The 23,042-nt window shown below is 38.1% G+C and overlaps 2 protein-coding genes across 2 annotated transcripts in view; one reads left to right on the top strand and one right to left on the bottom strand.

Annotated features, from left to right (window-relative positions):
* The window catches only part of LOC135197887 (putative leucine-rich repeat-containing protein DDB_G0290503), a 38,415-nt gene extending 16,839 nt beyond the window's left edge, over positions 1 to 21,576 (bottom strand). Inside the window, exons 1-5 of the mRNA XM_064225096.1 lie at positions 21,455 to 21,576; positions 21,085 to 21,179; positions 11,903 to 12,188; positions 10,651 to 11,761; positions 7,080 to 7,183 (exon numbers count right to left, since the gene is read on the bottom strand). Of these exons, the coding sequence (XP_064081166.1) occupies positions 7,080 to 7,183; positions 10,651 to 11,746 (1,200 nt within the window). The 5' untranslated portion in view covers positions 11,747 to 11,761; positions 11,903 to 12,188; positions 21,085 to 21,179; positions 21,455 to 21,576. The remainder of the gene's footprint in view (positions 1 to 7,079; positions 7,184 to 10,650; positions 11,762 to 11,902; positions 12,189 to 21,084; positions 21,180 to 21,454) is intronic.
* LOC135197440 (kinesin-like protein KIF20B) overlaps positions 1 to 23,042 on the top strand; it is a 329,336-nt gene that overhangs the window by 209,858 nt on the left and 96,436 nt on the right.

Raw genomic sequence — 23,042 nt, 5'->3', positions numbered from 1 at the left:
GAGAGACGAGGAGAGTGACCGTAGAGCAGAGATGACCGGACGAAATCGGGGAGGGGGAGAGGAGAGAGAGAGGAAACGATAAATCATTGAACAATTCATACATCTATTATATTTCATGTTGGTTCAACATTTGAGAAGAAAAAACAAAAAAGCAAGGTCCAAAAAAAATTCCAAAAGTGAACATTTACAATTTAGGATACAAAACTGAACCTTCTCTTTTACAAAGCCACTTATCTCATAAACCCTCTAATGCCAATTCTACATTGCACAGATATACACAAATGCCTTCCTGTACACAGAAAGCAAACCAAATCTATTAGAATACCTCTTGGAGCCATGAGAATCTCAATCTAGTTATATGTTCTGTAATAACAACCAGAGAAATTAGGAAATAGGAGTAGATAGCAAGACAGATCCAGAAAATAAAAGAAATGGTCCTGCGAAATCAACATGTACTCTTTTCCACGGACCAGAAGGCCATTTCCACGGATTACCCTCAGCACGAGTCGGCATTGGCTGAGTAGCCTGACAAGCAGAGCACCCTTGCACAGTGTTTTCAATATCTTGATCGATTGTTCGGCCACCACACATGCAAGCGAGCTAATCCTTTCATCCTAACAATCCCCGGATGACCACCATGTAGCTCTTCTAAGATTTGAATCCTAAATCTCGACAGTATTACCACCTGGCGCCCATAGAAGACATCCCTCTTCAATTGAAAACTCATGCTGACGGCTATGGAAGGGTTTCAGTTCCTGTGCTATGTCCTCAGAGTCTGGCCATCCATTTCTTGTATAATATAAAGCTCTAGCCAGTACAGCGTCATGCAAAGTTTCCCTTGCAACAGATTTCGCAGTTACAGGAAGAGAGTTCACCTGGTGCATGTTAAATGCAGTTGCTTTTTGTGTCCAGTTTACATGCTTATCTGATGCATTGGAGTCACAATCTGGTAAAGGCAACCGTGAGAGTGCATCAGCATTTCCATTGTCACTTGAACGACGTAATTCAATGTCATAATCATAAGCTGCCTACTGTATAGCCCAGCGTTGTATTCTTGCAGCTGCAAGGACTGGAATGCCCTTCCTGGGTCCCAGAATGTATGACAGTGGTTTGTTATCTGTAATAAGGGTGAATTTACGACCATATAAATATTGATGAAACTTCCGTAGTCCAAAGATGATTGCCAAACCCTCGCGCTCAATTTGGGAATAGTTACGTTCAGTGGGTGTTAACATTCTTGATGCATAAGCAATTGTCTTTCTCCGTTACTGGTGATATGGGAAAGCACTGCTCCAAGTCCTTTGGGTGATGCATCTACTGCCACGTCACAGGTTTACTCAAATCATAGTGCACTAATACTCCTGTTTCAGTGGTCAGCATTTTTTTAATCTCAGAAAAAGCTCTTTCACACTCCACTGACCAATGCCATTTTCTGTCTTTATGCAGTAATTCCGTTAGAGGCGCTGCGACTGATGAGAGATTTGGCACATAGCGACGGTAATGGTTTACCAGCCCCAGGAAGGATTGCATTTCGGAGACCCTTGATTTCTGGCCTTGGTGCCTCCGTGACTGCTGCAATGGCATCCTCCGTCATATGAATACCCTCTTCATCTACAATGAAACTCAAATATTTCAAGGAGGGCTTCATAAATTCACATTTCGACAAATTACATTTCAACCCATTGATGTGCAACCGCTCAAGTACCTTTTCAAGATTGTGTAAATGTTCAGCTTCGGTTCTCCCAGTAAGACTAATATCATCTATGTTGCATCCACAAGGCACTCCTTGCAGAACTTTATCCATTAAAGACTGAAAAAGAAAAAGTTGTGGTGCTGCTGAGACACCATATGGTAAACGTGTATACGTACAAACCAAGTGGTGTGTTAATCGTGACATATTTCCTAGATTCCTCATCTAGTTCCACTTGCTGATAAGCTTGCGATAAATCTAACTTTGAGAAGGTTTTTCCACCGTTCAGTCGCTGGTATAGTTCATCTGGATTTGGCATTGGATGTTCAGGGTTTTCCACATAACGATTTATGGTGACCTTGAAGTCACCACAGATCCTAATAGAGCCATTGTCTTTTGAAACGGGCACTATCGGTGCCGCCCACTCACTATAGTCAACTTTCTCAATAATTCCTTCCAATTCTAGTCTTTTAAGTTCTGCATTCACAGCATCCCTGATTGCATAAGGAACTGTCCTCGCTTTATAAAAGATTGGTTTTGCATCCTTTCTCACACGAATATGAGCCTTTATATTCTTGGCTGTACCCAGTTCACCATCAAAGACATCACCATATTCCTTAACTTTGAGGTTTCCAGAATACCAGAATGCAGATGATTTACAGCTAACTTTTTCCAGTCAAATTTCGCAAAATGCAGCCAGTCCCTACCGAATAAGGCAGGTCCATTCCCCTGTACCACATACAATGGCACTTCCTCCACTCTGTGTCCATGAACTTCCATAGTTACGTAGCATATCCCGACGACTTCTATTTTTTCTCCCGTCATGGTTTTCAGCACAATATCGCTGGATTGAAGTACTGTATTTTTCAGATGTTTAGCGTAGAACTCTTCACTTATCAGTGACACAGACGCTCCCGTGTCCAATTCCATATCAATTGGTATCCCATTTAATTTAACTTTCACTATTATCTCTGGAACCTTATTGTGTCTTGCTTTCATTTTCTTAACACAGTATTTCAATGTATGCACCAATTCATCCTGTAGTTTGCACTCTGTAGTTTCTTCTTTCAAGCAGCTGGTCTCCTCCTCTGCCATGTTGACCGTCGATCGTTTCCTTCCTTGTCTTCCATATTTCCAATTTCGATTGGCTGTGGTGTGATTTTCCATTCGGCACATTCTACGAAGGTGTCCTTTTTTATGACACCCATTACACTCAGTATCCTTATGGAAACAAACATCAGCCTTATGGTTTGTCTTCCCGCAACGGTAACACTCAAGGAGAGAAGCTTTCGGCCCAACAACTTTTTTTACCTCCTGAGTTTGACCCTGAATCTTCGTGACGTTTTCATCTGCCATTTCCTGACTTAAAGCAATCGAAAATGCTTTCTTTAAGTCAAGCTCCTGTTCACTTAATAGTTTCCTCTGTGCCGAGCGGTTGGCCAATCCAATAACAAACAAGTCTCTTAAAACTTCCTCTTGAAAAGCACCAAACTGACATGTTTCCGCCAATTTCCGTTGCTCCGTTGCATAATCAGTGATGGATTCTCCTGGACGTTGTTTCCTATTGTAAAACTTGAAACGTTCAGCTATCAGGATGGGTTTTGGGTGAAGGTGATTTTTCAAAAGCTCAGTAAGTTCTCGATAAGTCCTTGAAGAGGGCTTATTAGGGGCAAGCAATGTCTTCAGAAGTCCATATGTAGGAGCGCCGACGGCACTCAAGAAAACTGCCCGTTTCTTATCTTCCTCTGTTATGTCATTTGCTAAGCAGAACTGATCAAACCTTTCGACATAATCTTCAAAGTCCTCGGATTTGTCATATGCTGCTATATTACCCAAATGCGCCATCCTTAATTTTCCCTTTCGTGAGTCAGTTCCTCGTCGCCATTGAAGTATATTTGGATGGAGACGAAACTCAGATAGATCCTTTCTGAATGACTTTATTTTTAAGACTAACTTATAATGATATACAGTTTAAAACGAAAAGACAAGAATAGGTTTAACAGGGTTAGTTATACTTAATGAGTAGTAAGTATCTGTAAACACAAATATAACCTCTGGGTAATATGGTAGTTAAAATAAACTAATCCTAACAGTTCTGTAATAACAACCAGAGAAATGAGGAAATAGGAGTAGATAGCAAAGACAGATCCAGAAAATAAAAGAAATGAAGTACAAGGATCTAAAGATTGAAACTTCAAGAAAATGCATGTTGCACTAAAGTAATAGTTGAGCCAGGTTGGGCAGCAAGATGGAAGAAAGGAAATAGGTATTGCAGTAAATTAAAAGAAAGAAGTGGGTGCAGCTAGGGCCAACCGAGTGCTGCAAGCACCCTTTAGTACTGCCTACAGCACAGCACACTACCCTTTAATGGGAATCTAGAGGGTTACAGATGCCCCTAGAGTGAGATTATCTCCATTCCCATACTCTTACACATCCAATGGAAAGAGAGGGAGGAAGGAACCAAAATATAGTGATACGTACCTAGATCTTACATGGATGATTTTTTTTTGACATGCAAAACTCTGCAAAGTGGTTACGTTTAATTTTTTTAAGTAATTTATAAGTTTTCACATTTTTGTTTATGTGATGTGTGAAACTGGTATGAAAAGTTTGTATAGGATTTTTTGTACATAAATCCTGTATGATGCTAACATTTTTATTTACATTAAAATACAGTAAAATCAATCAAAAACAGTTTGTTGATGTAAAAACATTCTCTCTCTCTCTCTCTCTCTACTCTCTCTCACTGAGTAGGAGATTTTTTATGCATATGCACCGTCTTTTTTTTGTATACTGTAGTTTTATAGATAAATGTAATGTTACTTTGTTATTAATTTTTTCATATTTTCCATGCTATAATGAAAACTTATGCATTTCTACAGCAAATAATTTAAAATTTTAGAAGAATACAAATAGATTCCCAGTCTTCTCTGATCCTTTGGAGCAAGGGGGAGGGGCGTAACCTGTCAATTATCTTGACATACTAACAACAAAGGGTAAAAAATGTCACTCACTTATGGTGAAATAAAATACTGCTATGGAAGGATACTGAAAAATCTCTCTCTTTCTCTTTTTCTTCATAAATCATGAATTTCCATCTTTTGATACCTAACGTTGGAATAACTTCTCTTTATATCTCTCTTTTTCCAGTTATTCTCTCTTGATATTTAACGTAAGAACAATCCTCCCCCACCAAAACACTCTCTATAATAATTCATGAACAACTTCACTCTCCTGATATTTAGCATAATGACAACCCTTATCCACTGCTCTGGGGACCAAACACAGCACTTGAGACAAGGATCAGTCACAGAGCACACAAGCTTGTGGCATATGTAAACAGGGTGTGAGTCTACTTCAAAGAATGAAAGAAAGCCGTTTCATTGCTGCTCTCCAACACCAGGGCAAAAGCGAGGTCTAGGCGTGGATGATTCTTGGGTTTGCAAGATTAACCAAGAATATAAGCAGATATTACAAATATGCAAAGCAAAACAAAGGAAGGAAAACACCAGCAAGAAGTGCAGACAGAACAGCCAGCACAATCAAGGCAGAGGAAGGCATAGAAATGCGTCCGCTCTGGATGAAGGTGATACCCCTCAGCCCTCCCACCAGTATTCAACGACAGAACTGTAGGTACATGAAAGATGTATTTAGTACACTATATGAACCTTCATATATGTATATGGATTAAATGTATTAAAAGTAAGTCAATCTTATATGTATCATGTACGATACATTGCTCGTCTGGCAGTAATGGTTCGCCAGTATAGCACCTCTCTATTCCTTACTTGCAAATAATTTCCACCTCTGTGAATTTGTTTACTCTTTATGTCCTCCCTTACCTTTTGATCAATGATCTCTCAATATCCCACTTTCACATCAAATAGTGGCTTTCATCTGACAGTGCAGCGACTACTGTGATACTGTCATCAACAGTGGATACAGCTTGCTGACAAGGGTGGAGGCCGAGGCCATTATCCTGCTGTGGGCCTAGACACCACTACTCACTTCACCTGCTAGACAGAAGTCTGACAGACTTTCCCTCCCCCTGTCAATCAACCACACCCACCTCATCCCTCCTTCACCCCTTACCTAATGAATCAGCTCCTGCCGTTAAGCCAACTACCTTGCTACTTCCACCACTGCACAGCACAGATGTTGAGGATTTGGTATCAAATGACCAAGAACTAACAAGAAAAGCAAATGTAATTGCAAATGGCAAAGATAAATAAAAACTGAATGAGATGGAAAATGGCCCAAAAATGAAGTAATTCAGAAACATAATGTGAAGTAGTTGCATGAGATGTTTACAATAATTGAGAGTTGCAATTACCATAAAAAAATGTTTACCTTTATTCTTTTATTATTATTATTATTATTATGAAATAGCACATATGGGCTAATAGTCAAGCATACTGTTGTACTTCAAGCCTACCACAGATTACAACTCTCAACCTTCAACATGGCAGGCAGACACAGATAGGTGTCAAAGTTAGTGACCTGCCTACCCTTTTGATTCAGTGAAATGTTAACAAGTGATAGTCCTCTCCCATAAACACCAGTCTTCTAAGAATATTTCCCATCAGCCAAACTTCAGAAAATGCAGCCTAATACATCATCACCTCTTTTTGGTCTCCTATGCTAATATGACAAATTCCTAATCAATTTGTATTTTTCATAACTAACAAACCTTCAGTCTCAACATTAGGATAAATAACTTAGCGCCAGCTGGAAAGCAGTAAAGTTAAAAAATTGTGTACGCAAAGGACTATTGGCATCTATGCTTGTCATGAGTCTTGTGATTCCACCCACATACCCCTCTTTAACTCATGACCCTGTTAGTTACTAATCTCATTTTTCCAGTGTGCTCACAACAAACCCTAATATCTATGCATATTTCTGCTAAAATATGTCAGCCTGGATTTAAGGGAAGGACATTACTTTAGGCTTTGCGTTATTTGGTGTGGTCCGGTAAATCTTTTTTTGGAAGTGGGAATGATACAATATTTTTCTCAAGACCTCTTGAGAGTAACTGCATCTTCTATTTAAATTATTTCAGCTAATGAAAGGTTAGGTAAAAACAATCTTCTTTCTGATAGCTGGGGAAACTGCATCACTAACAATAGTAAACACACAAAACAGATTTATATTGTAATGCACTTCATGAGCATCATAGGCCAGTGCCTTTCTCAGGGTGTGTTTTGGAAGAATATCAAAATGCTGGAAACACACATCGATGTAAGATATTGTAACACACTGACTTCACTTTCGTACAAAAATGTGAAAGTATAAGGTATGCATTTCTAGAAAAAACAAGAAAATAAGACTTACCAATTGTAATATCCCTTGTGAGAGAATTTTAGAATTAAGAAAGACTAAGTCACCTTACCTTGCATGAGAGCAACTCTTGTTGACTAGACAGCTTTTGTTCCTTGAGCAATGATTCAGCTTCCTTGATTTCCAGCACCTGTGCTCTGAGACGAACCTCCACACCTGAAAGGTATTCACTTCTGAAACTCCTTCGATATTAAGAAAACCTTATTCATAAAATTCAACAAACTTTAACTGAACATTTCACGGTTGGCCATGAGGAAACTTGCATGTAAATGTCCTATAACATAAAATGCCTATTTTGGAAAAAATCTACCACTTATCTTTATTAATAGAATTTTTACATAAACAAAAACTTTTTCCCTTTAAAAAGAAACTTCAGACAAATCAAGTGAGCCCTATGTAAGTTCAATCAGAAATGCTTACGTGAAACGAGCAATTTGTAACAACGGCTATACAGTGGACTCTGTATTTACGGGGGATGCGTACCAGATCCCTGCAAATAGTTTGAATCCGCTAATACTTAGAACCCCCTCTAATAACACTTGTAACTACCTATCTTGAAAGTTCAAATACCAAATGTTTATCACTATGACATATCTTGTGCAGAGAGAGAGAGAGAGAGAGAGATTTTTCAATGTATCCTTTGACCGGCAAGTTGGCAATTACTCGGACCCACTAAGTTGGCAACACTGACAATCCCACATTGGCCGTCAGGTTTCCTGACGTTTCTGACAGGCTCTAAGTCTCTCAACAAAAAGACTGGGGTTTCCTTTATTATTACATAATCTATTAACCCTCTTATGCCGACTGGACGTATTTTACGTCGACATTTTTTGTCTCCCGTGTGCCGACTGGACGTATTTTACGTTGACTTACAAAAGTTTTTTAAAATTCGCGGAAAAATACTTATAGGCCTACCAGCCTAAAAACTTTTGAATCACGCGCCTTGGGGGATGCTGGGAGTTCACGGATCAAGGTGTTGTTTTGTTTTACAATCGTTACGCAGGCGCGCAAGCGCGAATTTCTTTCTTGCCGCACTAAAAAGTATCTGTGACACATCTCGGAAATTATTTCGTCACTTTGACATAATTTTTGTACCATTGTAAATTAGCCGTTACATGAAGTATTATATATGAAAATGTGTGCATTTTATGTAGAATACAACAATAAAATACTCATGATTGTAGCTTTTATCAGTTTTGAGATATTTTCATATAAATAACGATAATTGCCAAACTTTCAACCTTCAGTCAACTTTGACTCTACCGAAATGGTCAAAAAACGCAATTGTAAGCTAAAACTCTTATATTTTAGTAATATTCAATCATTTACCTTAATTTTGCAACTAATTGGAAGTCTTCTAGCACAAATATTTCGATTTATCGTGAATTTATGAAAAAACTTTTTCCTTACGTCCGCGCGGTAACTCTTCCGAAAAAAATCATACATGCGATTGTGGTAATGTTTGCACCATTTTAAAATTAGCCGTTATATAAAGTTTTATATATGAAAATGTGCACAATTTCATGCACAATACAACTGAAAACAACCCATGGTTGTAGCTTTTATCAGTTTTGATATATTTTCATATAAATAACGATAATTGCCAAAATTTCAACTTTTGGTCAACTTTGACTACCGAAATGGTCGAAAAACTTAATTGTAACCTAAAACGCTTATGTTCTAGTAAATATTCAAGCATTTACCTTCCTTTTGCAACAAATTGGAAGTCTCTAGCACAATATTTCGATTTATGGTGAATTTATGAAAAAAATAACATTTTCTTTACGTCCGCGCGGTAACTCTTCCGAAAAAATCATATGTGCGATTGTGGTAATGTTTGCACCATTTTAAATTAGCCGTTACATAAAGTTTTATATATGAAAATGTGCGCAATTTCATGTAGAATACACCTAAAAATAAATGAAGGTTGTAGCTTTTTCTCATTTTTGAAATATTTGCATATAAATCACGATAAATAGAAAAAAAAAACCACGTTCGGTCAACTTTGACTCTACCGAAATGGTCGAAAAAATACGCAATTGTAAGCTAAAACTCTTACAGTCTAGTAATATTCAGTCATTTATCTTCATCTTGAAACAAATTCGAAGTCTCTGGCAAAATATTTAGATTTATGGTATGTGAATTTAAAAAAAAAAAAATCTTTCCTTCCCTCCACGCGCGGATTCTCTGCCACAAATCTCCGAAATGCGTACGTCCCATTCTCATAATATTTGCTCCGTTTCATATTAGGCATTTCATAGAGTTTTATATATGAAAATGTGCGCAATTCATGTAGAATAAAACGAAAAATATTTGAAGGTTGTAGCTTTTCTTATTTCCGAAATAATTGCATATAAAAAAATATATATATAAAAAAAATTCGACATTCGGTCAACTTTAACTCGTCAGATATGGTCGAAAACTGCAATTGCAAGCTAATACTCTTACAGTATAGTAATATGTTCAATCATTTGGTCTTCATTTTGAAAGAAAAAATTGGAAGTCCCTAGGACAATATTTAGATTTATGGTGAATTTTTGAAAAAAAATATTTGTTTACGTCCGCGCGTTACGAAATTCATGCATTATTTTGTGATAATATTTTCTCTGTGTTGCTTTTATAGTTTTACAATGTGTTATATACCAAAATGATTGCAATTTAGTGTACATTACAAAAAAAAAAAGTAACTTGTTACCTTTAACCGTTTTGCGCACAGCGCGATTTGAATACAATTATATATGAAATTTCGTTTTTGCGCTATCATATATTGCATATTTATATATGATAATGATAATTTTTATAGTTTCTGATGGTTGCATACTAAACTTCAGGCAATGACAAAAAAACGGAGCCAAAAATGAACTCTTAATCTTGAAAACTAAGCGCGCTGTGATTTTTTGAAAAAAATATTTTTTCCGCTTCCGCGCTCACTCCGAAACCCCTCCGGCATACGGGAGACAATTTTTTATTTACCGCTCCGGCGTAAGAGGGTTAATCTATAAACTAAAATCTTTCTAATTCACTATAGTATTTTCTTTAAAATACATGGTCTTTACAGTTTTAGTCTTTATTTGTAAATTAATTTTTGTCCACAAAAGCTGGACCAATGTTGTCAATAAGAGAAAGACTGAACTCCAGCAAACCTATGACCTTACTAACTGTTCAAACTTTACCATAACTTGACTTCATACACTTCCATCAACCCATCTCTACTGAACATAGAGTAACATTTACTGGATGCTACTTCTCTTACATTCTAAAAACTCAACCATTCTCCTTCAAAGAATTTCCCAATGTATAATTTCCTCAACTATCCTCTTCCATTCTCTTGGTAATAAAAAAAAAAACCTAAAAACATTCTGGTCCTATTCCAACTAAAATAACTTCTAACCACAATTTCACCATTTAACTAACTTTCACACTTTCAGCCATCTTTATTTTGCATTTATGTACAACATTAATTAAAACTACTCTGAAACAACCTATATACTTTTCTCTTCTAACAAAAATCAAGACTCGACAATCCCTTCATATGTCTATGTAATAAACTATCTATCAGCTTAACACACTGATGCAAAATTTATTCAAAATTAGACAAAATAACAAACATTTTAAGGAATTACCTTTTACTTCTTCCAATTGTTCTTTAGCCTTCTCCAACTGTAACTCCAGACTCCCTTTGTTTTCTGTCATTAGAGAAACTACTTTCTCAAGGTCATCCAATTTGCTGGTAAAGGACTCATTTTCTTCCTTCAGCTGTGTTATATAATGTTCTCTTTCTCCCTTATACTTTAAGAGTGACTCTTGTGAACATTCAAGCTCCTCTTTTAATCTATCCCTCTCACACTGAATTTTTTCTAGCTCAGATTTCACTGATATTAAAAGTTCATCTACATGTTGTCTCTCTTGCTCAGCTTGCTGTCTAAGTTCCCTTTCCTTCTCAGCACTTGCCTTTAACTGCTCAATTTCATCATTTGACAGTTGATTCCTTTTCTCTAATTTAAGTTTCAGCTGTTCATTTTCTTCTTTAAGCTGTACTTGTTCATTCAAGTAACTTGCATTTTCCTTTAATTGTGCATCCTTTTCTTGCAAAGTATTCCATAAATTGTGCTCAGACTTATTCTTTTCCTCTAAGGTTTGTTTAGCATCCTCAAGATCTAATTTCAAGGATTCAATCTCTGTTTTAAGAGCCCTTATAGCTTCAGCATTCCTCTCACGTTCACAAGTTACCTCATAACGAGATCGTTCTTGCTCTTCGTTCACCTTTTGAGCCAATGCCTCTTTTTCCTCTTCCACCTTAACTAGTAACCCTTCTCTTTCTTCCTCCACTTTGCTAAGCAGTTCTTCTTTTTCCTTTAGAAGTGCATTTAGCTCTTTTTCCTTTCTAAGCTCATCTCTAACCTTTCTCATTTCTTTTTCTAATGAAGTAGTTTGTTCATTGGGTAACTCATCAAAAGTTATGGAATTAACAGTTTCCTTCAAATTCTCTACCTTTACAGACAACTCACTGTTCACAGTTGCCAGTTCCTCTTTTTCAGCAACAGCAGTTGCACAGGCTCTTTTCTGAGCTGAGAGTTGTTCATTCAAAGAATTAATGAGTTCTTCTTTATCCTGAATTTCATTCTTCAAAGTGTTCACTTGATTAGTGATACTTACATTATTAGCCTTGAGGGAAGAAGTATCTAACTGTTCTGCCATTCTTTCATCTTGAACAGACATCAGTTTTTTACTAAGCTGAAAATAATACAATAATTAGTTTTAAATCCTTTCAAAACCTAAAGCTGTACACAAAAGCAACCACTTTTTGTAACTACAATATGCAACATAACAGTATTATCATCCACTGGAAGAAAAAGAACAAGAATGGCTACAAACCTCAGCAACATCTTTCTCAAGATCCTCTTTCTCTTTCACAAGAGTTCTCTGATGACTTTCAAGTTGCAAGTTTGCTCCCTTTAGATGCTCAAACAGGTCTTTATTTTCTATCAACTGATTATGCAAGTGACCCTTTTCCTCCTCTAAGGTGGCAGTCTCTCTTTCTAATTGAGAGATCTTCACTAAAGCTTCTTGTAACTCTGTGCATCCTGCCTTCTCATATTTTACACTGTTGTTGCCATTTCTTTTCAAGTGTGCAAGTTCAAGCAAAAGTTTGCTCTTATCTCTGTCAAAAAAAAGGAACTATGAGTTAAAGGTAAATGTATTTCCTGCTACAGTACATGAAGTAAATCCATAATCTCAGAAACAAATTACTTGAAAACAAGAGCAGCTTATTGTTTTACAAAAGTAGTATAATGAGAAAAGGAGTTATTTCCAGCTGGCCAATAGCAATTCAGCAGGGGCTAAAGAACCTCATTGATGGCAGTAACAACTTGAAGCTTTAAAATCCTGGTAAAAAGTATTAACAACCATAAAACCTGATAAAAGATAAACAACAAAACTTTGCCTAATCACTCATTTGAGTCATCATTCAGATGGGGCCATCTTTCAGTTAGTTATATACCAATTTACTATCACTACTTTCCAAAATATACACCATGTTGAGAGCCACTAAATATAGAAAAGATGCAAGAAAGTAAACAGATATATTTATTTCTCTTACCATAACCACAATTCTTTGGGCGTTAAACCTGATGACATTAGTTTTGGCATTCGCATTAAAGCTTATCTCACGAGTCACAATATCGTTATTAGTTAGGCAATATTGGTCACTGGTCAATAAAACTCATTTTTCTACAAGCCCTCTTACTGTGGACACCCTTAATCTGTGCAAACAGATCTTAATGACACATCCTGACAGTTAGTCTTGAAATGACATCCACACAAACCATGCCGCCAGGGACAAATTTTGACAGACCTTCTTACGAGTTCAAATGCATTCTTTTCTAAGTGGCCCAGTGCTAGTGTTGAAGTCTGAGGGAATGCTAGTTCACGGTTCTCAAAATAGAAAAAGCATAACATAACAAATTTTCAATCAATTTGTATTTTTCATAGCTAACAAACCCTCGGTCTTAATAATGGGACAATCTTCTAGCGCCAGCTGGAAATCAGTTAAAACAACCAGAGATTCTAAAGCATAGAATCTGTGGCATCTGGCAGTTCATGCATATACAAGGTGGAAGCTGATCACTCCCCAAGGACTCAACACCGGTTTACAAGGCGAAGAGTAAGGTAGGAAGGAATGCTTCCTATGCTTCTTTTACTATTACCATGCCAGCCACCGCAAACAGTCCCAGGGTGTTGCAATAATAAAAAATTTTGCAAAGACTGACTTACATTTCCAGTAGGTGGACTGGAGAAAGGAAGCTAATGAAAGATTATATATGAAGGCCAGAGATGTCACCACTGCTCTATCTCATGAGCCTTTACCTTCATCTCTTCATTCTCCACTCCTACTACACTAGACAAGTTATTGATAGTAAAAGGACGAGGCCAAAGTTTTGTAGTATTTTCGTTCTTAGAGAGGAAGCCTAAAGTAAATGAGACTAAAGCATCTCCATTTTGCTCACTCTTCTGGCCGAGGCTAAAGCAATCAGGAAGTGTTTTTCTAGTTAAATTCCTGAGTGAGCAGAAGCTAGAGGTTCAAAAGGAGGACCACACAGCCATTTCAGGACTACGTCTAAATTCCATGATACCTGCCGAGTGTCCATACCTTTGCAAGTATCAAGACTCATCAAGTCCAATAAGTCTTGATTTGAAGACAAATCCAATCCTCTCTGCCTAAATACAGAACTTAGCATAACCCTATATCCTCCGACTGTAGAAGAAGACAATCCTATAGAAGTCTTGCATGTCTATGGAGACTATCCAGTCCCCTCTGTGGATGGAGGCAAGAATCGGTCGATTTGTCTCCAATTTAAACTTTGTCTTCAAGACAAAATTATTCAGTACTGGCCTCGGGCCACCTGAAGACTTTCGGACCAAGTCGGTTGTAAAAGGCCTCGGTCTGTGAGTCCTCGACTCTCTCGATCATTTCTTTTAGAAGAAGAGCAGACATCTCGTCGGCCAGAGCAGAATACTTCTCTGAGCCAAGAAAGTATGCTGTCAACATAAAGGGTTGCTTGACTAAGGGTGGACAGTCAACGAACAGAATAGAGTATCCCACTCTTAGGACCTCTACCACCCATTGTTCTGCTCCTCTTCTGCTCCATTCTTGCCAGAAATGATGGAGTCTGTCACCTATCGCTGCATAAGAAAGACTGTTATTGCTTAAATGTGGGCTTGGGGGGAGACTTCTTAATTGTTTTTAATGGAAAGCAGACATTTCCTCTTGACTTGGATCACAGTCTCTGTTTGCCCCCATGAAAGGGTAACTGTTGCGAGGGAGAAGTACACTTAGGGACAAAAGCCAGAGTCTCCCTGGAACGCTTGGATGATTGGGAGACAAATCCTGGGTCAACTTCTGTAAATCCAAAGCGATCCCACTAATGACATCTGAGGAAACAGGAATTCACAAACCAGCGGTGAGAACGGAAGAGCTGATTTCTGGACTGAAGTAACTCCTTTAGCTGTGAAGGAGCACCATAACTCACGCTTCTTAAGAATGCACATCATGAATGCCTCTGTCTAAACACAAGAGAACTCCTAAGAGGTCAGAAGAAACCGATGGAGAAATTGCTGAAGAAGAATCCTGAATTTTCTTACCAAGGGAGCCGATAGTTCAGTCCATAAAACTAATAACTTCTAAAATCTTAAAAAGATTTAGAAGGAGGTGGTTGATCTCAGCCAAAGAAAACCTGATTTTGCTGCTATGAAAGCCGATCTCCGAGAAGATTCAATAAGTCGTGAGAAGTCCACTTGGGTGGAGGCAGAAACACCCAAAGAGAGAGACCCCAGTGAAATACGAATGTATTCTCTTATTCAAGCAAGAAGGAGGGAAAGAGAAGACTGCCTTCCCTTGTGCTCTCTTTTCTGCTAGCCAACTTTTGACCTCATCCATAGCCTTCTTGGTTGAAATTGAAAGAACAAACTGAGGGAGATCACGAGACTCTGAAAAAACCTTGCTCATCTGAAGAGTTGTAGCTGGAGGAGCAGAAGTAGCTGGCTTGAAAAAGTTGGGATACCTTTTCAGGAAAAATCACATAAGAGCTTCATTAGCCAATGGCAGTTTGGAATCTTCTGTAGCAATCTTTTCCTCTTCCACAGAATATACTAGATAAATGAGGTCTGGATGCGCCGACCAAAGAAGACAAAATACGAGGAGCCGCGGGCGGAATCTGCGCCACAAAAAACTCCAGTGCAGGTGGAAAAGGGAGCTCTGGCACTAATGGGCACTCCCTGAAAGTCCATGCGTCGAGGTCTCAGGCGCCAATGGACGCTCATGCATCGAAGTCTCGCGCACCGATGGGCACTCATGCAACAATGTCTCCTGCATCAAAGAGGGATTGAGAGTCGAAATACGCTTGGAAACAGAGACATGGCTAGTAGGAACAGCACTTACAAGAGCCACAGCAGGGAACAATTCACACCCTGGTGTCATTAGGCCACTCGTGAACTGTAACTGGTACAGCTTGAAGGGCCAAAGGTGACACTGGCTCCAAAGTGCGCACCAATCTCGGATGCTTACATCTCTCTACAGGTCGGGAAAAGTCTCCTCCTGGAAGTTTATTGGAATTATCCAAAGAAAAAGTCTCTGGGCTATCCCAGAAACTACAAGAAGGTTTAACCTCCTTTACCCTCTTAAGCAGTACCTGATGGGTAGAATTAGAGTCCACTGCAGACCTTTTCAATGGTCTGGAAAAGTGACTATTGCGCCATTGGCGCTGTTTCTCCGGACTCAAATAATCCGAGCTTGAAGAAAGGCAATGACCACTGTCCCAATGGCTGTCTTTCGCTACCTGGGAAACATCTAGATGCGATTGAAGGGTTGACTGATTATATGTTGTCGTAAATTGGTTATTGGGGTTATAGATAAGTGTGATTATATATTGTATAATTGTTATGGGTATTTTTTGCATTGTTGAAATATGGTGGGTGTCCTATATATAGACAACATGTGGTAGATTCTAGAAGGTGTCTGTTGATGTATTTAAGTTGTGTTGTGACGTCATAGGCTGTGACGTCATAGACAAGATGGCGGCGGCGTCGGCAGGATGTAAACAATAACACGGGGCAGTAGAAAGCACGTGTTGGTGGTGTGTGGTTGGTAGGGGAGAGCTCTCTGTCTGGTAGGAGTTGTTTTTTGGGTCGTAAGTCTTGTGGTGCTGGTGTTTTAAGGTGATTTCTGGAGTGTACTGGAGTTGGAGAAAGCGTACAGGTGGGTAGATTATTCATTTTTATAGAGAAAGAAAGGAGTTAGGCTAGGCCAAAATTCAAACTGGTAGCAGAGCGTGGTTGATCAAAGATGCCTGGATCCGACAGTGAACAAAGGGAGACTACTAGATGGAGAAGGGAATGTCCTAGGTTTAGCGGGATACAAGAAGAATACAAAGAATGGAAAGGTCAAGCCGAAGATTGGCTATTGTTGTATGGAGAAGATACAAAATACCCGGCGATAGAAATGAGAATGAGCTTAAAAGGGAAAGCCCGAGAGCTAGTGGAAGCATTAGATAAAGATAAACTTACTGGTACAGAGGGTCCAAAGTTAATCCTAGAGAAACTAGATAAAGCCTATCTAAAAGACTCGGTAATGGAGAATTACGGTAGAATAAAAAGATACCTTCTAATAAGAAGAGAATCTAGTGAAAATATGGCGGACTATTTAATTAGATACGAGAAGGCAGCATCTGAGTGTGAAAGAGCAATGGGGAAAGGCGCGCTTGAAGGCGAAGTCAAGGGTATCATGTAATAGAGCAAGCAAATCTCACGGAAATCAAAAACAAATGGTATTATCGGCTTGTGGGCAAGAAAAGCTAGAGTACGGAACAGTGTCGCAAACAATGAAAAGACTATTTGAGGGATTAGGGACTAAAGAGGAACGGGAATGGTGGGGTTCGTCAGAAGGCAATGCCAGTTCTGGGAGAGGGAGGGAAAACCAAAGATATCGGGGAAGATGGAACCGAGGAAGGGGTGGTAGAAATCCTATAAACAAAGAAGGGAAGGTAACAGTATGTGCAATATGCAGCTCAGAATGGCATTGGGCTAGGGATTGTCCTCAGAATTTTCATAATAGGAAGAAAACTGAAACAAGACTAGAAGAAAATAAGGTAAAAACAGAAAATGGGACAGAAGAAGAAGAGGTTTATGTAGGAGAAGTTAATAAAATAGTGGAAGCATCATGGGAGGTGGTTGATGCAATTTTGGACACAGGGTGTAAATCAACAGTTTGCGGGGAATTGTGACTAGCACGTATTGTCATGGATTTGAGTCAGGAAGAGTTGAGGAGAATGAGGGACACTAGGACAGAGTCTAATAAAGTGTTTAATTTTGGTGAGACATCTTATAAGTCCAGAGGAATAATAGAAATACCTGTGATACTAAAAAAACAGAAAGTTTTATTTGAAGACGGAAATTCTGCAAGGTGATATACCCTGGCTGATAGGTAAGCAAACCATGAGTAAAATGGGTATGACCCTAAATTTGAAAGAAAATTGTGTCATAGTAGAAGTATTAGGGGAATGAAAGTAGAGTTAAGAGAAGACGAACAGGGTCATTTAAGAGTGCCTATAAGGAGGAGGAAGGTAGAAGAATTATTACTGGAGGGTTGGAAGGGAAAGAATCCGAGGGAAATTAAGAACACAATGAAGAAATTACATTTACAGTTTGGTCATGGAAGTGGAGATAAAATATGGAAGCTAACAGAGGAAGCACAATGGAGTAATGGGTTAATCGAAAAAGAAAAAGAGGAAATAAGAAAGTTACTAACGGAACTGATTAAAAATTGTGAGGTTTGTAAAAAATACAAAAGAAACCCCGCCAAACCAGTAGTAGGCTTTTCTTGGAGTAAAACGTTCAATGAAGTCGTAGCGATGGATGTGGGAGAGATAGAAGAGAGAAAGTTCTTGGTAATAGTGGATATGGCAACGAGATATTGTCAGGCCTGTTGGATAAAAGATAAGAAACCAGAAACTATAATAAAGATACTTTTTGAGTGCTGGTTTGCTATATTTGGAGCACCCTCCAAAATATTGTCAGATAATGGGGGAGAATTTCAAAATGAAAAAGTAAGGAGGATGGCAGAAAAATGGAATATTAAAGTATTAGCCACAGCATCAGAATCTCCGTGGAGCAACGGATTATGTGAAAAGACCGTAGGCATGATCAAGGGAAGTGTAAGGAAGATGATGGAGGAAGAGGAAGTAGATTGGTCCCTAGCTTTGAAATGGGTAGTGAGTGCTAGGAACTGTTTAATGAATAATGGAGGTTTCTCTCCCAACCAATTAGTATTTGGAAAAAACCCTTCACTGCCTAACCTAATAGGAGAAGAAAGTTCTAGTCCTGCAAGCAGAGAAAAAGGGATGGAAGAGGGTATGGTAAGGGACACACTGAATGCAATGCACAAGGCCAGAGAAGCATTTATAAAAAATGAGTCCTGTAATAAAATAAGAATAGCGCTAAACAAAAACATCAGAGAACATAAATTTGAAGAAGCAGTGGTAGGAGATGAGGTATTCTATAAGAGGGAAAATGAAAATGAATGGAGAGGACCTGCTCAGGTAGTGGGAGTATCGGGGAAAACAATAATAGTCAAACATGGGGATTCTTTAAGAGAAGTAGCTAGGATACATGTGACAAGGATTCAACGACGATCACCAGATACAGAAGAGATATCGGCTAGAATAGATAAATCCCATGGGGTGAAAGGTAGGTCAGATGGCCCAAATGAAGGGAAAGTAGATTGGCTGGAAGGAGAGGAGATAATGGGTGAGAGAAGGAATGCAGACACAGAAGAGACTATAGAAAGAGAGGTGATAGAGGAAACAGTGGAAGATAACGGGCAAAGTGGGTCAATAGAAAGCGAGTTAATGGAAGAGATACCAAAATTCAAAAAGGGAAATAGAGTTAGGGCTATAAACAATGATACAGGACAAGTAGAAGAATGGACTATTTTAGGTCTTGCAGGAAAAAGATCAAGCCAAGCATGGGCTGATTCGTACAATATACGAGACTCACAGTCAGGTGACAAAGGGTGGGTTAACTTGAGGGATTATAGTCAGGTAGAAAAAATTGAAGATGAAGAGGAGGTGTTGCTGGGATTTGAAAATAGAAGATGGCCATACTCAACTGGGTTATATTATTTCTTTGACAGATGGGAAGAGGAGAAGTCCCATATGGTGGAAGTCTAGGAAATCCAGGAGAGTGGCAAAATCCACCATTGAGGCTGAAGCCCTGAGTGTTGGGGAAGCTGTAGAAGGATTGATATATTTCAAGCATTTGTGGGAAGAGGTAGTAGGAGGGAGAAATTTAGAAGCCTTGGTTAACACTGATAGTAAAACACTAATGACCGCCATCAAATCGAGCACTGGTGTAAGTAGCAAGAGATTAAAAATAGATATTGCTGCAATAAGGGAAACCATTGAATCCGGGGAAATAAAGGAGGTGAGATGGATAAAAGGAAAGGAGCAAGTGGCTGATGTATTAACTAAAGCAGGAGTTTCAGGGGAATGTATTAGAAATTATGTAGAGGGTAAAGAGTTGGAGGACGAAGGAAATTAAGAGGGGAATACTAGGTTAGGAAACAGTCGGAGGGGAGGGAGAAAGAGATAAGTGTGATTATATATTATAATTGTTATGGTATAGATAAGTGTGATTATATATTGTATAATTGTTATGGGTATTTTATGCATTGTTGAAATATGGTGGGTGTCCTATATATAGACAACATGTGGTAGATTCTAGAAGGTGTCTGTTGATGTATTTAAGTTGTGTTGTGACGTCATAGGCTGTGACGTCATAGACAAGATGGCGGCGGCGTCGGCAGGATGTAAACAATAACACGGGGCAGTAGAAAGCACGTGTTGGTGGTGTGTGGTTGGTAGGGGAGAGCTCTCTGTCTGGTAGGAGTTGTTTTTTGGGTCGTAAGTCTTGTGGTGCTGGTGTTTTAAGGTGATTTCTGGAGTGTACTGGAGTTGGAGAAAGCGTACAGGTGGGTAGATTATTCATTTTTATAGAGAAAGAAAGGAGTTAGGCTAGGCCAAAATTCAAATCGACTGCCTGTGGGCAGTTGCCACTGACCTCCCTTGGGCCTCTAGTATGACTTCTCCCAGGTGCAGGGGATATGTCAGGGACCTTCGCCTAAGAGAATCAGCGGGATGGACAGCCAGCTCCTCCACTAACAATACTTTTTTCTTTATTGACAAGCATGTGCATTAACTTGCCTAGCTGAGCCATAAGTTAGCTAACTGTTCAAACTTACATTCAAACTTTGTGTCAAGACTGGCAATGGCACTGGGATTGAAAGCATGGTAGTCGGGAACAGGATCAGGTGGAAAAGAGGAAAGACTGGGTTTGGGGGACAAAATAGAAATCACAGGCACTTCAGAGGAAGATTCCTGGCTAGCTAAAGACCTCTCGTACCTACCAGTAGCCTTACGCTTCCTATATTTTTCTAACTTTGATTGGTAAGAACATTGAACCCTCCATTGTTTTTCATCCCAGCCTATACACTCATTACCAGTTAAATTAATAGTGCAAACTTGACCCCTACACCTAACACAAACAGAATGGGAATCATACTATGCTGAAGTTAACCATGTATTGTAGCCTTTGCTGCAAAAGCGGACACTCGACTTACAAGAGTCAGACATCGCTAGAGAAAAACTCAAAAAAAGACTAAAAGCTCAAAACTGGTCAAAGTACTGTTAATTATACCTGATTAGTTGATAAATGTCGAATGGAAATGACAAAAGAATCAGAGTACTTCACCGAAGGTACTGGAAACTCTTGGTGAACGACGACATCCAAACTCAAAGTTACAACTCATGACCTTTTGTCGGAAGCTGGTAGAAATAAAATTGAGCTTCTTTGCCGAGTTGTTTACCTATTCCCCCAATAGTGGGGGGGTACCGACCTACACCAAAACCAAAGAATCACTGCCACGACTTTCAAATTTTAGCTACCGGTACTTAGAAGTGCTTAGCTATGTAATTACTTGGTAAGTTACTTAAAAACCATTTACTTACCTAAGATAATCTTCTTCAATTTGTCGTTTCTTAATCCTCAATTCCTCTAGGTCTTTCTCTGCTTTATTGCGTTCCTTTTCTGTAGCAGTTAGGTTCTGAAATGCAACTCAAAATGTAAATAAAATCCGATTTTCAAGTTTTCAATTAGACTCTTGATAAATAAATAATAGCTTCAGCTGATTAAAATCTATCATAGCAAATTTATGCACTTTTGCATACAAATAATCATAACTTAAACAGTGAATGCATAATCTATGTAAAATTCATTATTTCATAAGAACCAGAGCCCTCAACTATTCCCATGAGACCTCAACAATTTAACTTAAAATAAGATATCTAGTAGAATTTCAATATTTTTGCAATATTTTACCTGTTCAAGGATCAAAACCTGTGTTTGGTAAGACTCCGCAATACTGCGCAGCTCCTTGGTCTCGTTAACCCCATCCTCCACATTCTATGAGGAAAATATCTATAAATATCCATAAAATATCTATAAAATATCTGTTTGAGGTTAACCCTTAAACGCCGAGCCGCTATTTCCGAAAGTGTCTTCCGTATGCCGGCGGGGTTTGGGAGTGAGCACCAAAGTGGAATTTTTTTTTTTTTTTTTTTAATCACAGCATGCTTAGTTTTCAAGATCAAGAGCTCATTTTTGGCTCCCTTTTTTGTCATTGCCTGAAGTTTAGTATGCAACCATCAGAAATGGAAAAAAATATCATTATCATATATAAATATTGGAATATATGACAGCGCAATTGTATACAAATTGCGCTGTGAGCAAAACAGTTAAAGTTAATGAGTTAATTTTTTGTTGTTGTATTGTACACTAAATTGCAATGATTTTGGTATATAACAAATTGTAAAACAATCAAAGCAACACAGAGAAAATATTATCACAAAATGATGCACGAATTCGTAATACGCGGACATAAAAAAAAGTGGTTTTAAAAAAATTCACCATAAATAGAAATATTATGCTAGACTTCCTGTTTGTTGCAAAACGAAGGTAATTGATTGAATATTACTAGACTGTAAGTGTTGTAACTTACAATTGCAGTTTTCGACCATTTCAATCGGGTTAAAGTTGACAGATCAAATCTTTTCTATTTATGCATTGATTTATATGAAAATATTTCGAACAAACTGATAAAAGCTACTTTTTAGTTGTATTCTACATTAAATTGCGCACATTTTCATATATAAAACTTATGTAACGGCTAATATAAAACAGTGCAAACATTACGACAAACTGACGAAAGAATTTCTGATTTTTTCGGACGTAAGGAAAAGGTTTTTTCAAAAATTCACCATAAATCGAAATATTTTGCTAGACTTCCAATTTAATATAAAATGAAGGTAAATGATTGAGTATAACTAGAATGTAAGAGTTTTAGCTTACAATTGCATTCTTTTACCATTTCAGTCGAGTCAAAGTTGACCAAAGGTTGAAATTTTGGCACAACCATGGGTTGTTTCTTGTTGTATTCTACATGAAATTGTGCACATTTTCATATATAAAACTCTATGTAATGGCTAATATAAAATGGTGCAAACATTACGACAAACTGACGTAAGAATTTCTATTTTTTTTGGTTTTTGGCATAGTTACTGTGTGGACACAAGGAAAAAGTTTTTTTTTCAAAAATTCACCATAAATCAAAATATTGTGCTAGAGACTTCCAATTTGTTGCAAAATGAAGGTAAATGATTGAATATTACTAGAATGTAAGAGTTTTAGCTTACAATTGCGTTTTTCAACCATTTCGGTAGAGTCAAAATTGACCGAAGGTTGAAATTTGGCACTTATCGTGATTTATATGAAAATATTTCAAAACTGATAAAAGCTACAACCATGGGTTGTTTTTGTTGTATTCTACATGAAATTGCGCACATTTTCATATATAAAACTCTACGTAATGGCTAATATAAAATGGTGCAAAAATTACGACAAAGTGATG

Source organism: Macrobrachium nipponense, chromosome 21 (assembly GCF_015104395.2).
Source record: "Macrobrachium nipponense isolate FS-2020 chromosome 21, ASM1510439v2, whole genome shotgun sequence".
NCBI classification, from domain to species: Eukaryota; Metazoa; Arthropoda; class Malacostraca; order Decapoda; family Palaemonidae; genus Macrobrachium; species Macrobrachium nipponense.
This window is presented reverse-complemented; position numbering and strand designations above follow the sequence as displayed.